This window comes from Fusarium musae, chromosome 11, assembly GCF_019915245.1.
Source record: "Fusarium musae strain F31 chromosome 11, whole genome shotgun sequence".
Classification (NCBI taxonomy): domain Eukaryota; kingdom Fungi; phylum Ascomycota; class Sordariomycetes; order Hypocreales; family Nectriaceae; genus Fusarium; species Fusarium musae.
In genome coordinates, this window is record NC_058397.1 from 1,175,595 (window position 1) to 1,190,414 (window position 14,820).

At 48.5% G+C, this 14,820-nt stretch overlaps 6 protein-coding genes across 6 annotated transcripts; 4 read left to right on the forward strand and 2 right to left on the reverse strand.

Annotated features, from left to right (window-relative positions):
- Nucleotides 1–1,115: 1,115 nt before the first annotated feature.
- Nucleotides 1,116–1,787, forward strand: J7337_013485 (uncharacterized protein; the record flags this gene model as incomplete). Its single annotated transcript, XM_044830975.1, has 2 exons — nucleotides 1,116–1,587; nucleotides 1,762–1,787. The coding sequence occupies 2 exons, from the start codon at nucleotides 1,116–1,118 to the stop codon at nucleotides 1,785–1,787; spliced, it is 498 nt and encodes a 165-aa protein (XP_044674250.1).
- A 1,562-nt stretch (nucleotides 1,788–3,349) lies between these two features.
- Nucleotides 3,350–5,660, forward strand: J7337_013486 (uncharacterized protein; the record flags this gene model as incomplete). The annotated part of the gene is made up of 3 exons (XM_044830976.1): nucleotides 3,350–3,353; nucleotides 3,377–4,707; nucleotides 4,758–5,660. 3 exons carry the CDS (start codon nucleotides 3,350–3,352, stop codon nucleotides 5,658–5,660), a joined length of 2,238 nt encoding a protein of 745 aa, XP_044674251.1.
- Nucleotides 5,661–6,222: 562 nt separating this feature from the next.
- Nucleotides 6,223–7,811, reverse strand: J7337_013487 (uncharacterized protein; the record flags this gene model as incomplete). Its single annotated transcript, XM_044830977.1, has 2 exons — nucleotides 6,223–7,374; nucleotides 7,422–7,811. 2 exons carry the CDS (start codon nucleotides 7,809–7,811, stop codon nucleotides 6,223–6,225), a joined length of 1,542 nt encoding a protein of 513 aa, XP_044674252.1.
- A 653-nt stretch (nucleotides 7,812–8,464) lies between these two features.
- J7337_013488 (uncharacterized protein) lies at nucleotides 8,465–9,927 on the reverse strand (the record flags this gene model as incomplete). Its single annotated transcript, XM_044830978.1, has 2 exons — nucleotides 8,465–8,695; nucleotides 8,746–9,927. The coding sequence occupies 2 exons, from the start codon at nucleotides 9,925–9,927 to the stop codon at nucleotides 8,465–8,467; spliced, it is 1,413 nt and encodes a 470-aa protein (XP_044674253.1).
- Nucleotides 9,928–12,092: 2,165 nt separating this feature from the next.
- On the forward strand, nucleotides 12,093–13,126 carry J7337_013489 (uncharacterized protein; the record flags this gene model as incomplete). The annotated part of the gene is made up of 2 exons (XM_044830979.1): nucleotides 12,093–12,789; nucleotides 12,840–13,126. 2 exons carry the CDS (start codon nucleotides 12,093–12,095, stop codon nucleotides 13,124–13,126), a joined length of 984 nt encoding a protein of 327 aa, XP_044674254.1.
- Nucleotides 13,127–14,141: 1,015 nt separating this feature from the next.
- On the forward strand, nucleotides 14,142–14,803 carry J7337_013490 (uncharacterized protein; the record flags this gene model as incomplete). Its single annotated transcript, XM_044830980.1, has 2 exons — nucleotides 14,142–14,492; nucleotides 14,546–14,803. The coding sequence occupies 2 exons, from the start codon at nucleotides 14,142–14,144 to the stop codon at nucleotides 14,801–14,803; spliced, it is 609 nt and encodes a 202-aa protein (XP_044674255.1).
- Between the last annotated feature and the right edge of the window lie 17 nt (nucleotides 14,804–14,820).

Consider the following 14,820-nt stretch of genomic DNA (forward strand, 5'->3'; position numbering starts at 1 on the left):
AAGCTGTGTTCATTCAACAACTGGAAAGGCTGTTTGCGCAAAAAGTATTCATAGAAACGGGGCGTTACTATTTCACGATAGACTACTGTGGCAACATGCCTTCAAAGAAAGGCAGAAGGACCAGATCAAGGAGCCTTCAGCAGAGATGAACAAATCACATGTATGGACAGAAGACTACTCTGAAGAATGTGATTCTGGTGTAGTAGTTCTCAATAAGGCGCGAGTAAGTACTCTTGCCGGTCTTCTGCATGTCGCATGGCAGAACACATGTGACGTTCGAGAAGAAGTCACTTACAGGCAAGGTCACGGGGACAAGGAGTCTTGGTGGCTTGGCCTTGAGCTTGGCGGGTCCAGTTATGAGTTTGAGTCGCATTATGGCTCACTGATCGGGTGGGGTGAAGGTGAAGGAGGAAATGTGACAAAGGTTTGTAGCTTTGTGATTGCTCACACTGATGAGAAGGACAAGCTGTTATGGTACAATGGAAGTTTGTTGAAGAACAAGCGGGTGGACCTAGATGGTTATGAAATCCCAAAGTACTGGATGATGGATGGAAAATGGCATAAAGGAAGGACAAAGGGCGATGAGTTGTATGACTGATACGGAAGTGCTGGAACTTTCAGTCGACGAGAAGCGCGTGTTACGAGAGAGTATTGAGATTGTGAAGGAGGTAGATGTGGCCATCAAAGGCATGTTATAGAGATACCAAGCTTATTTAATCGACCAATAACGACCATGGAGGATCAGTGATGCTGTTCAACTTAGTGTTTGGCCATGTTGCAATGCTTTAGTCATCAGTAATTTTATGCTAGAACAATTGAAAGCAAGGGGCGGTGTTGGGCAAACGAAGGAAGTGCATTGGTGCCTAATAAGATCAACTTGTTCTCATGAAGGAGGTGCATGGAATTATCCTATTGATTGAAGCTGTGAAAGCAGGCGGAGAAGATGGCCACTAAAGCGCTCTCATATGTCACAGGATCAATGGCATTGGCTCAATCTCACCCAAGGCATGTGCAAGGCATTCTATTCTGGCCATTTCTTGTCGCCATGCCTTTCGCCCCCGCAAGCTCCTCACTTCTACCTGTCATCAAATTGCCAAATCTCACCAGACGATAAAATGACTGTGCCTGCCTTCGGTTTCTCTGCCGGCGACTTCGTTAGCGCTGTGAACTTGATCGTCGACATCACCAAAGCGCTGAAAAACACAGGTGGCGCAGCAGGAGATTATCTTCAAGTTCTGGCCGATTTGAACCTTTTGAAAGACGTTTTGTCGCACCTACAGCAACAGCAAGCCGGCGCGACGAGACAAAGCAGCAGAAATCCGTTTGCAGAGCATGCGCGGAAACAAGCAGACCTCACTTTATCTACACTAGCAAACTTCCTTGACCTGATATCCAAATTCGATGCTAGCCTGGGCCCTCAAAGATCGTCAGCATGGTACCGCGGAGTTGGTAGAAAGGCGCAGTGGGCGCTGGTCTATTCGAAGCATGTCGATGATCTGCGCTCAAGGATTGGGACACAGATTCAGACATTAAACCTTGTCACTCAACTACAGGAAGAGTATTCGGGCATCTCGATAACTGTCCACCGTATGCTGACTGTGACGCAAGTGACCGAAGCGACCTCAATGAGTTGAATAGCCAGCTCAGTATGATCAGAGTCCAGAATGACCAGGTCCTAACACAACTCCAAGAACGGTATATCTTACTTATAAGCCTTTCAGTATGAATAGTTTTGACCAGTTTCTGTAGTCGAATTATTAGTATCGAGGAACTTCGAGAACAACTAAGTCTGCTTGACTTTCAGGACGATGAGCATCAACATGATAATGCACATACGTCGCCTCAAGCTATTGAAAACTCTTTATCAAGCACAAGTCACCGAACGGTAGTAATAGACTTGGAAGAGCCCGGCGGTGATGTGACTGCAGCTCTGGGAGATCAACCCAGTAATTCCTGTCAACAAGACATGGCTAGCGTACAAGAAGAGACTACCCAGACGCTCTTACCAAAGCTGTAGGTAAATGCCACTAATTTTTATCTCTCATGAACTGACCTCCCGATCCAGTCTCCGCGCTGTCACACGAGATCTGCACAACCTGATTATGAAGGCCTGGCTATTGTTCCCAGGGTTAATGAGACATTATTCTCGCCTATGCACGTCGATCTCTATGCCACCTCTCCTTGTTCTTGCGGAGAATATCGGCTTTGAAGACGTGCTCGGGCGCCGAACGACGTTACAGTTTGAATTTTTCAGGCACTGGGCGGTATGAAAGATTACAGCACTATGCTCATATGGTAGCTAACTGCTTACCCAGAATGTTGATATATTCCTCAATAAACAATTTGAGAACTGTCCAGGCCAACGGTATATCGCCAAGAAGCAATATTTCTTACTCAGTGCCGATGCAGCTACGAATAAGCCGAACTCCAATCTTGAGATTGCTTGGAAAGCAATAGCACGCCCTGGATGTCAAATCTCGATGTCGATAAAGATGATTACAGAACAGCAGGTGGTTTCAGACGCCAAGTGCCCCAACCCCGGCTGCGACGGCCGCTCACGTAAAACAACCGGGGAGAAAACCTTTACATGCCAGAAGTGCGATCTAGTGTACTCCATGCTACCCAAAATCCCAGTAGAAGAACCAGTATACGGCTTAATCTCACGCTGGCGGCGGGGACAAGCCACTGAAACAAACCAAGACATTGTCGGACTGGATCAGCAAATTGCTTGCTTCAAGAAAGTACACATATTGGCACCTGCGATGAACGAAACATCTACAGTAAGAACTATATTCCAAGGGAAGATTCCATTACAATCAAACATGAACAAACGCAGAAAGGTCATGTATGTCTGGATATGTTGCAGCTGTGGGCTTGGTGGCATGAAAATATCGACGGGTACTTGTCCAAGCTGCGGGTTTTCTCGCTGCCCCAATTGCATTGTGACCAGGAGAGACCGAAGATCTTAGTTGACCTCTGGATGTAATGAAAAGTATACCATAACGACAGCTGCAGCGCCAGCAGAACAACCGAAGCGCGACATGATCAGGCATTGAAGCTCGAGATTGATACTTAGCGTTGGGGCAGTGCCATCAACAATAGTTTCCTTATATGACCAGTGCTTCTTTTTTATAGCGGTACCTGGGCTCTATTTTTGTAAATACAGACCTGATTCCTTCTTGGTTGTTTACGAGCTATCAATCGTTTGAGCCAAAGGATTACACTATTGCAATCCTCACCAGACTTGGCCCAATGTATACGTGTTAAGCCTCGACCTTTTGAAAGCAAGCTGGATACACAACAATCAGTGTTGAAGAGTGACCTCTAACTGCATTAGCTTATTCCATAAATGAGTATACATGACTTTACTGCCTAGTGTGGTGGCGAGACCGCCGATTCGAGCTGAAAGACCCAGCCATCAAGAGGAACGGCGATGATGCTGAAGCCCTCTTCAACAGCATTTGGGATGTGGTTGAAAAGGCCAACTCCCTGTCTCTACACAAGAACCAGCTTCACCGAGACTTTATTGCATTTTCCGAAGCAGGAAAACCATTCGTTCGTACCGACAAGCGCACTATCAAACGTCGGGCTACCATGACGCTATGTGCCGGCTACATCGAGCGTTTCTACCAGTCGCGTGGGGAGGATGACAGCGACGCTGAAGTCGCAGCGCTTGGACTGCTGGCCATCGACACAGCATCCTTGGACTCAACTACCCGCGCAGTTCGGTGTATGCTGGCTTCGATCGTACCTGCGGTCAAAGATGCCCCGGCAGATGCTAATCTGTTTACTGTTGGTTTCGACTCGCTGCTTGTGTTCAAGGCTACCAAGGCGGTAGCAGCAGTTAAAGACTTGGGGGGGACTTTTCTACCACTGAACTTCTATGCTGGACCGACTGTTAAGAGGATTGCTGCCACTGTTGTGCGATTGGCTGCTGAGCGTAGAACGACGAAAACGAATGGCACTACTACCTCATCATCGACTGAGAAGCAACAGCAAGATCCACAAGAAGCCAAGATCAAAGCACTGATGAACCGGCACAAGGCTCTTTTATCCTCCAAGCTGGGCCCAATGGACCTTTTCGGCGGGAATATGTACGAGGGTATCAATGTCTTTATTCCACTCTGCCCAGGTGTCTCCTTCGAGCAGGCGTACAAAGTCCTCCAACGAGGTCTGGTTCGCGCCATGGAGATCGTGCCGGCTCTTGCGGGTAAAGTCATACCCTGTTCGGAGCACGAGATCGAATATCAGAAGGGAGACGTTGGTATCAGTCTGCCTCCACTGCCCTCCACGGCCTTAGGTACTACATCTTCCGAAGAGCCAAGGCAATTGCGCTTTCGCGACCTCTCATCTACCGTACCATCTTATGCTGAGCAGCAGGCCTCTGGGTTCTTGACCTCGGCATACCCCGCCGAGCTCTTGACTAATTGCCCCTCCTTTCCCGACCTACCCACGGATGTGCTCAACGTACAGGCCAATTTTGTCGACGGCGGCTGCGTTTTGGCCTTCAATGTTCACCATCACGCTTTTGATGGTATCGGCATGTTGATAGCGCTGACGGTATGGGCAGAATGCTGCCGGTTCGTCCAAGGCAACCAGTCTGCGACTTCCGAGTGGCTACACCCAGAGAGTCTCAATCGTGACATGCTGTCTATCTTGTACGAGGTGGAAGGTTTCGCGAAGCCGGCGTCTGAGGTCGACCCGAGGGTCTAGGGCTTTTTACCATACGCAATCCGGCGCTGAAGCGCAAGCATCAGGAGAAAGAGGAAGACACTGATATGACAGAAGCAACCGCGGTCAACGGAGATATCACTGAGCCTGATGTGAAGAAGGCGCGTTTGTCTCGTCATTTGCCTGAGCCGCCTGTCCTCCCCGCCTGCGAGCATTGGCCGCCCGCGCCCCGCGCGGATGGTCGCACGTTGACGGCGTCGACCTTTGTCATCTCGGCCCAGAAGCTTGAGAAACTTCAGAAGAGTGTCGAGGCTGCTGATGCCGCGGACCCAGAAAGTCAAAGCCTAAGCAAGGATTCAGGGTCTCTGTCTCTCGGCGATATACTGCAAGCTTTCTTCTGGCGCGCTGCCATTCGTGCCCGTCGCCGCCCTGAGGACTCCTCCTCGGATGACATGTCTATCATCGAGATTCCCACTGACGTCCGAACCTACTTTAGTTCTCATCTCCCACCAACATACATGGCCAACTGCGTTATCATGAACCGACAACATATGTCTGTCGCGGAGCTCTGCTCTTCCCAGACATCTCTCTACAAGATTGCCCAAATCTGCCGCGAGGCGCGCACTCGAGTGGATCAAGAATTTGTCCACGACGCCTTCAGTCTGCTACATACAATTAAGGATAACAGTCCAGGAAACCATACCACGGCGTTCCTTGGTCAGGGCATACAGGACGGTCCACATTCGCTATTCAATAACATGACGCTTTTCCAGGCGAGCGATATTGGGCCCTTCGGTGGTGTTGTCTTCGAAGCACCAGAGGCAGTGAGGGTTCAGATGGATTGGCTGAACAAAGCGTTCAGGAGTCTGTTTATTTTGCCGATGAGAAAGGGCGGCGGTGTCGAGTTGTTGCTGGGGACCTTACCAGAGGAACTGGATGCGATGAAGAGTGATCATGAGTTTATGCAGTTTGCCGAGTTTCTGGGATAGGAAAAGCAAAGATGAGATCAGGCAGGATGCATAAATAAGATAGTCTAGTCCTTTGCAGTCAATGTTATTTAAATGTCGATGACATTCTATTATAGTACTATTCTATGCTATCCTAAGGTATTTTATGCCATTTTCTCGCATAAAGATCGATCTTGGGTTTGTTTGCATTTTTCATCGACAGTTAGAAAGTCCATTACCATTCACACTATCTGTTACTTGTGGTTTCCTGGTGCAAGTTTGGTAACCGGAATAGCGTTTGCGATTCTGTGTATGTGGGAGACGCAGAAGCTAAAGAAACCAGCACTTAAGGATAGTATACTGGCGGCTTTGGCATGTGCGCCGGATGAAGACTTGCGATTGCGTCTCAAACAGGCTGCTGCGAATGGTAAACTACAAGAGGTTGGGAGAAAGGTGGAGGTTCGCTGGGAGGAGGACGATGAATTTGCCCAGTTGAAGGAAACGAAGGTTGATCAGCCGAGCGTTTGAAGAACGAACTAGTGATGAGATATAAAAGTGAAGGCGAACATGAATGATTATGATATGATACTTAAGCGGATTCTGTCTACTTTGGGTCAGGGAGCTCTAGAATGACGCGTCTATACCTTCGGATCGGATATGATCCCTTGTTGTTGGTGACCTGAAGTATAACATGCCATTCCTTATCAACCGAACTGGGTTGCTCCTCTTCCCAACTAGTCAAGTTGGTTGAGATTCTGACCATTGGTCCTAACGCCACATTACTGAAACCTGCTTCATTTACGGCCAGTGTACCGTTCGTTCCTGTTGGCGGCGCCAGTGCATCAATGGAGAAGAAGTTGGCAGCAAGACTGGTCAGCATTGGGGATGCACACTCAGCATAAGAGTACCATTCGAAGTACAACCCAGATGAATCATCCTGACTATCCGTGTCGATGGTATTGCTGGCATCCAAGACAATAGCGTCTTTGAGGCCAACCTTGAATCTTAGGGGTTCACTGCCCGTGGATCCATTGACGTTGATGCTCGGAGAGTGAGCGCCCTCTTCAAAGCTATCAACCAGAGTCCATTGCATACGAGCAGCAAAGTCGTCTTGGTACGCATCCCGCCAGCGCCAGATAGTAGCATAAGGACTAAACCAGCTTTGGCCCTTAGTGTTGATTAAAGCATCCCCAGATGTACCGTACTCGTTAATGTCGGTGTCTTCTGTGACGCGAGTATATCGACCTCCCCAGCCTCCATATTCCGGCCTACCAGGAACGTTTAGACCATTTTGGATATTCCAAATAAAGCTCGGACTGTCTCCTTCCATGGTATATATAATATTGGGGTAAAGTGCTCCTAGAGGGCCCAATCGAATATTTGGAGTAAGCCAGCCGTCTGTCACTTTAGTAGTGTTGGCTGCGCCGTTGTCGGCTGTGGATATACCAGTCCATGTTCCAAGACGATATTCGCGATAGCCATGGACGTTGACGATGAAGAAAACATCTGGCCATTTGACTCGGATGTAAGCACCAGTGTCATCCTGGTCCGAGATGGAGTAAACCCTGAGTCGAGATCGAAGATCGGCAGCTTCTTTCTTGCTCTTCGTCTTTTCAATGTGTTGCAGCGCTTGAGCTAGAGTGTTGGCTCCGCCCCAGAGACTAACATGGAGTGGATCTTTGGACTCTTGAAGACGCTTCACAAGGAGTTTGGCGCCGTCGCTGATGGGCTCCTTGAGGGCCGCTCGTCCATATGACTGACAGGATTAGCTTGCGAAACCATTTAGACTGCCAGGAAACTCACTCGTGGCCCAGATGAAATCTGTTTCAGTAAATCCTCAGGTCTCGGATATTCATTGTCAGGGTGAACATGCTGGTTTAGCTTGTCAACAACCTTGGCATAGGCTTTGATGATCTTCTTGATTTCACTGGGATGGGTGTCATTCCGTAAGGACCAAGAAGTCACGGCGACAAGACCCCGAGTGTCGAATTCATTGGAGTATAGCAGATACCGGACCATCGACATTGAGTCATCGGGCTCATTGAGGATATCGGTAAGGATAAATGTTCTCACCCGAGACACCTTCGGAAGGATGCTTAAGTCAGTCGAGCCATTCTGTTGTGGCACGGCGAGCACAAAGCATGAATGCAACCAGAGCAATACAGACAGGAAATGGGTAACGAACAGCGTCATATTGATGTTGTCCAGCGAGCCCTTGGCCTACGGTACGCGACAGACATCAGGCTAGGTCTGGCGTTTTTGTACTTCATGATGAACAGATTCATGACTTGAAGAGGTATCGACCAGCCGATATTTAGCCAAAATTTACCTTGTTGATATCTTCTAGTCATGGTTTGTGCGGTCAAGGAAGGAAATCGGAAGCGTCATATCAAGGAATCCCCGCAAACCCCAGGTATTGACCCATGAAGCTAATGCCTTGTTGGGTTGAAGGGCCGCTTTCTGGATTAGCATTCCCCGCACTCCGGAATACCAGTATTTCGGATCTGTTTATGATTCGCTGACGCTCTGGAATTCAAGGCTCTTCCTTGTTAATGAATTCAGCGGAGTGCTTATTCCTGCTTCTTTGAGCGACATTGGTGGACACGATAAATAGCACGGTAACAATATTCGGCAGTCGGTCAAATGGACTGCTTTGGAATAATGAAGCGTTATGTCACTTGCGTTCGTGTGCGGGTAGAGATTGTTCATATTGACTATCAGAAACAAAAGCCTCTCACCGTCTCATAACGTAACGGAGCGTGGCCGTTGATGTTCCTTGATCACACAGCAATTGCGACAGAGGTCAAAGCATAACTCGAGGCACAACTTCAATACCGTCACGCGCTTCAATGCTTATCTTCCCCCCAACCTGTGGGCTTGGGTTGATACTTTTCCTGAAACGTGATTCCGTCTCGATGTGGCAGGTCAACTGGCCGCAATTCCGGATCAAGCAGATCAACAAAAGTCTGGTTAATCGTGCCGATTCTCAAGTCAGAGATAATAACAGATGCGTTGCGAGGGAAATCGTCAAACTCCTTCCCGTCATGCTCCAAATGATGGAGCTTGTCATATTCTCGCTATCAAAGGGTCAGTGTTGTCCACGGTATAGCTTGGAGAGCACACTCACGTCTCGCCATATGCTAAAAACAGGCACCATCTTGTACATGCTACCACGACCTCGCTGCCACCATGTACCGGCTCTTCTCCACCGCTTGCCCCATTTGAAATCGGACGCCATCTTGTAACAGAATTGCTTATTCATGGTATTGAACAGCTTGCCGTTGGGTCTGTAGTCGGATGGTGCGCTGCGGAAAAGCTTTCCATCTTGGATATAGTAGGTGGCCCTAGTTTTCATGATACAATCCACTTTTGGCGTTTGTTGAATGAAGAACTGAGTCACAACGCTGAACGGCTTTGTCGAGTCGATAGTATTGGTTGGTCCAGGGCCGAAGAATGGTTTCATTTTGTTCCCATTAGGGTTCCAGCGACAGCCGAATGCAAAACACCTTGTTTCGCACCACTTCTTGTCGCACTTATGATACCACGGCGGAAGGCAAGGACTCCAGGAGTAATCCGTAGATTCTATGTTTCCCTCGTATAGCACAATTGTGTGGCAGCATGCACCGGTACGACCTGTGCCCAACTTGGGATCGTTCTTATCAGGAACCCAATCTTTGATATTGGCTCTGCCCTCGACGAACCTTTGCCCCTTGTCGCATGTAGCATCACAATACCCGGTTCCGTACCTAGCGCCGGCTTTGTCGCCCTTCATCTCTGATTTAGCACCATTCGGCCACATCCAATTCAGTGACACTCTCGCCTTGTAACCTGGGGGGACATTTCGAACATCGATGGTGAAAGTATACTCTCCATCGTGTCGACGGGTCAGAGGCTTGTGTTGGTATTCTTCGCTTTCCTTCAAAGGCATTACCCGAATCAGATCCTTGGGAACATGAGGCGCGGTGGCGCCGAGGTCCAATTTCAGGCTCGTGCCGTCGGTCGATATGCCATGAGATTGATAGTCAGCGCCCTCGATACAGCAGTCCACTGGGCAGGTGTCTCTATCCTTCTTGTTACAGTGTCCTCTGCTCAAGTCCTTAATGTCGAAGCGACCGGCGCAGCAATTCGTTTCACGTAGCGAGGACTCCAGAACGATGGCGCCGTAGTATTTCTTGCAGGGCCCTTGAACACAGTTATGCCAGTTGAAAGGTGGATGTACCTCCTCTATATTGCCGCATGGCCATTGGGCATATGCTGAGGCGAACAGCCAGACGCCAAAGAAGATGGCAGCTTTCATGTTAGGGGGCATTGCTTGGGAGCGGGACGAGAAGACGTGATGAGTCAGAGAAAGGAATGAAACAGAAGAACGAGTGGTGCCCTATCTTGTCAGGTGTTCTTATAAGATCTACGAATTGGTCTTACCGTGAGGGGAAACATTTGAAATGAAGAGTTGGTGGGAAGTGGGCTCTCAGCCACCAGTCCCAACTGCGAAACACATCTGGAGACTTGAAATTTGGCTTTCAAGCAAAATGCTGATCGATGACTACAACACAAACTTTATGTTGAGGGGAACCTAGATCAGATAGGAAGTCTGACCAGGAATTGATTTGAACCCTTTCCATGGTCCGGTCGAAACAGCCTTGGCCATCATGGACTTGCGCTTCAGTGTCGCGAGTATAGCAGCTTTCAGGGGTCACATTTACTTGTGTCGCTGCGATGTTCACATGGTTTACATCGACCTGCGTTGTAAACCTACTACATAATGATTCTGACGCCTTATTTTTGCCACTTTTCAATTCTTGACAAACCCCTGCCTAATCGTTCCACTGCGAATATAAATGAATCATGAAGCGCCATCACATATTAGAGTTACAGAGGGCTGCGATGATATGATCCATCACATGTATATGATTAAGTTCACAGGCCCCTGCCGCGAAAGTGAAGATTGTGCAAAGCGAACTCCGCCCCCAGCAATTAGGGTTCGCCTACAAAGTTTCTCGCCACATCGTCGTGCGGGAGATGCTCAGGGAACTAACCGGCCTCGACAAGACTGGAGGTCTTCTCCAGGACGCTATGGCTCTCGCTTACCTCGTTGACCTTGAACCAAAACGTTATCCAAGACAAAGATGGGAAAATGTATCTGAATATATACCTGGTCTTCGCTGAGACAAACAGGAATATGCCTTCTTTTGCCATTACGCAAAGCAAAACTTTCCTAACCCTCTCGAAGACTCTGACAAACCGACCCAGCTAAGGGTCTATCAGCTCATCTCTCAAATCATTATTTGTATCGAAGACTAAAGGAGAAAGGAAGACTGTTCTGAAGCTCAAAGACTGTCATACCCCTTCAGAAATCCTTCTCTCAAAAGTGGACGCTGCTGGTCTTCACACGAATATCAGATGAGATTGAAATCAAACATTGAATGGCCTGTCAACAATACTTCGGCTCGTTCAAATAAGAGTTTCCAGCCCGGGTCGAAACCTCAGCTAGATCACGTTCGCATACCTTTTTCATATCTAAAGTCTTGGGAAAGATGTCTCTTTTTAAAGGCATTCCTGAAGTATCAGCTCTTTTCGAGTCTGAAGTTACTATATGGTCCCCATCTATACCATGAATATTTCACTCTCTACCCATTCTACCGATTCCTGTCGTTACAAGAGCGAGATGCCATTGTGCTGGCTCATTGGTATCGTAAGGGGTTTTGGAGCAAGATACACCTTGGTACTGATAACTCAAAACCTTACGCCGGCTTGCATAGGTTGAGAGCAGTTGTTCAGATACCCACGTATCCTTTGAGGGTCTTTCTTCCTTAGCACAGCTCACGGCCGCTGTCAGTTCTGCCTATGCCTGGTCCTCCAAGCTCCACATACTCTTGCAGCTCTCGATCATTTTTAAGGACTATAGCATTTGAATCGAAGATGACTCTTAATGGAGGATATTTGAAATGAGTAAATAAATAAAAAATTAAATGAAACTAGGTTGAGGAAGTTAGTATCACTCTATTTAATTAATATAAGTAGAGACTCTTATGAACTCGGAGAGGTTTTATAAGAGTATTAATTAAGTACTGGGTCCCGGTGCTAGGCCCTGTGGAGCAGGGATTTTGAGCGGGACAGAGATTCTAAGGGGAAAAGTGGCGTGCTAGCAGCGCTTTAAAGCCTCCAGGCACCCATACATAATTCGTGTATTTACTCCATCACAGTCCGCCTCTGTCAAAGCATCACATTGTCATCGAAGCACGCTGCATCCAGGTACCATGACTTCGCCTCTCATCAGCGACGGGCCCTCATCGCCACCAGAAGCTCCACGGCGCAAACCCGTGCCTGGCAGAGGCTTTCCAAAGACTCGGCGCGGCTGCTTCAATTGCAAGCGGCGTCGTGTCAAGTGTTCTGAGCACCGACCCGAGTGTCAAGGCTGTCGCCGCATGCGCTTACCGTGCGTTTATCCCGCGGCTGTTTTGCCTGATCCTCAGAATGTCCCTTCAGCGCCTACAGTCAAAGTATACCTCGATCATCTTCGGTTTTTCCATCATTTCCTCACCGAAGCATATCCACCGCATCCATATGGCGCCTCAGCTGTGTGGCAGGACGTGGCTGCGCTCTCGCACAAGGTATATCTATCTCTCCGTCAATCTGCCTCCAGATATCGTGTCTGACTCGAATCCACAGTATGAATTTCTGGCCTCAAGCATACTAGCTCTTGCGGCCCAGCACCTGACTGTGTCCAATAAAGCCGACTACTCTGTGGAGGCTCTGAATCTCAGAATCTCCGCTATTCGGGGTTTAAATGATGCGCTATCGCAACCTTGTCATACCGTGATCGATGCGGACGCCCGTTATGCTGCAATCATCGGCCTCACCTTTCAGTCTACCTACATGCCAGACGGCCTGATGGAGTTCATAGCAATGATGCGTGGATGGATGCTCATCTCGACCACTTTGGTGACTGATCATCAGATATCCATGTTCCGTCAATTCACACGCGATTCGTGGGTTGGAGGCATGGAGAAGTTTGTGGAGGAGCAGCACGGATCTACCGACGAAATAGTCATTGAAGATTTTCTCGCATCCCTCAAAATACTTCAGCCCTTACTTCAAGGACAAGCTGAGCTGCAGTACCTCTCAAGACTGGAGAGATTAGCTCTACTGAGCAAAACATCACCACGAGACGGTTTGTTTTTCTTCTTTCTTCACCATCAAAGACTTGACTAACAGTAACAGCACTCTTGGAAATGGTATTCTGCTATGCTTTGACAAACAAGATGACGGATGAAGACTACGCCCGCTTCACGGATCCTTCCAACTACCGAGCCCAGATTCTTCTTGCGCATTTCTTGGTACTGAACCATATGCTGGAAGAATGCTTCCTCAGCACTTCTGGTAGACGGTTTGCCTTTTTGAAACAGATCACTCGGTCCTGGATCTTGAATATTGGGAGACGTTTGCCTGACGGTTTGCAAAGGTTCATCATGTGGCCTTTGGGCCAGGCAAGAGATCTTTCTGCTTAGACTCGGTGGAGATGTTCCAAAATGGTATGGAATTAAATGGCATGGAATTAAATGGCGAGGGGGCTTGGGAACACTGCCTCCTGAGAGCTGTTTCGTTGATGCAGCCTAAAACGGGAGCAGTAGCGCTCGGTCTAATCCGAAGCCCCCCATCCTTGATCTTATTCTGAGAAAACGACGAAAGCGACGAACGAGCCAATCACAGGGTCTGGATCCTGAGGGTCGGTGCGCAACAGTCAAAAGGCAAGACAATTGACTATAATCCATAACCTATTGGGATTCACTCTCGGGGAATGCTAATCTGGACGCGTAACTAATTTTCGTTTTCCTTCTTCAAAACGACGCATTGTTGTGCCATCATGCTGGGTCAAGGGCTGATTTGCAACATTGCTTACGACTCCTGGGGAGGCTTCAACGTTGGCCAGTTGGTATAAAGACACGAGAAGCTGCAGGGCCAGCCTTATTTACTTTATTCTCGGTAGCAATCATTCAAATATCGATACTAACCATCTCCCATGAATTCTATACCAACTATGTCTACCATGATACCGACTCTCACTCTACTCGCCCGTGCGACTTCAACTACTTCATCAGCGACGCCCTCGTGCACAACTGCAGTGCCAGACAAGTACGGATATGTCCCTCCGGACTCTTGTAACGCCCACTATGGATTCTACCCAAACTGGGAAGACAATACAGCCTTTGCGGTTGCCTTTGGCTTGTCCACCGTGGCTCACTTGGCCGAGGCAATCATCCTCAAACAGGTACTTTCCAGCTTATGCGTTGGAGGAATAGCAGACTGACATGGCCAGAAATTCTGTTGGGTCATCGTTATGGGAGCATCTTGGGAGTGCATCTGCTTCATCATTCGCGCCCTAGGTGCAAGGGACCAGCAGCAAGCGGCCTACGTCACCGTCTCGACTCTTCTATTTCTACTGGCCCCGATCTGTGAGGACTCCATCTGCCGCGTGCGATACTCAGCTAATGTTCGTGTTCAGGGATCAATGCATTCATATACATGATCGTCGCCCGTCTTGTCCATTTCGTTATCCCGCATCGCCGCGTAGCCGGCATCTCAGCACAATGGCTTGCCAAGATCTTCGTCATCTTCGATGTCATGTGCTTCATCATACAGGCTGCTGGTGGAGGTATGCTAGCCTCGAACAATGCAGATACATCGAAGTTAGGGCAACATATTTATATGGCCGGTATTGGCATCCAGCTTGGCTGCGTCGTCGTCTTCCTTGTCATTCACGGCCTCTTCTATCGTGAGCTTTCTCTTAATGCTCGGATAGGGAAGCAAGAGAATCGGAGCCCTTGGTTGAAGCCTTTCTGCTGGGTTGTCTACATCGTCCTTATCCTCATCGTGGTAAGTATCCCATACGACAGGTTTGCATGCCATAACTAACTTGATGTCACCAGGTCCGAGTTATCTTTCGTCTCGTCGAATTCGGTGGTGGTGCAAATAGCAACAATGTGGTCCTTCGACATGAGGAGTTCCAGCTCTACCTTGATGCATTGCCGATGCTCATCGCTTTGGTCTTGCTGAACGTGGTACACCCTGGACAGGTACTGAAAGGTCCTGGTGCTGACTATCCGTCCGCTAAGGTCAAGTGGTGGCATGGCCGATCGATGGCATTTGAGACTCTCGAACTGTCGTCGACACACAGGAGTGGATGAAAACCGAACGATTAAAT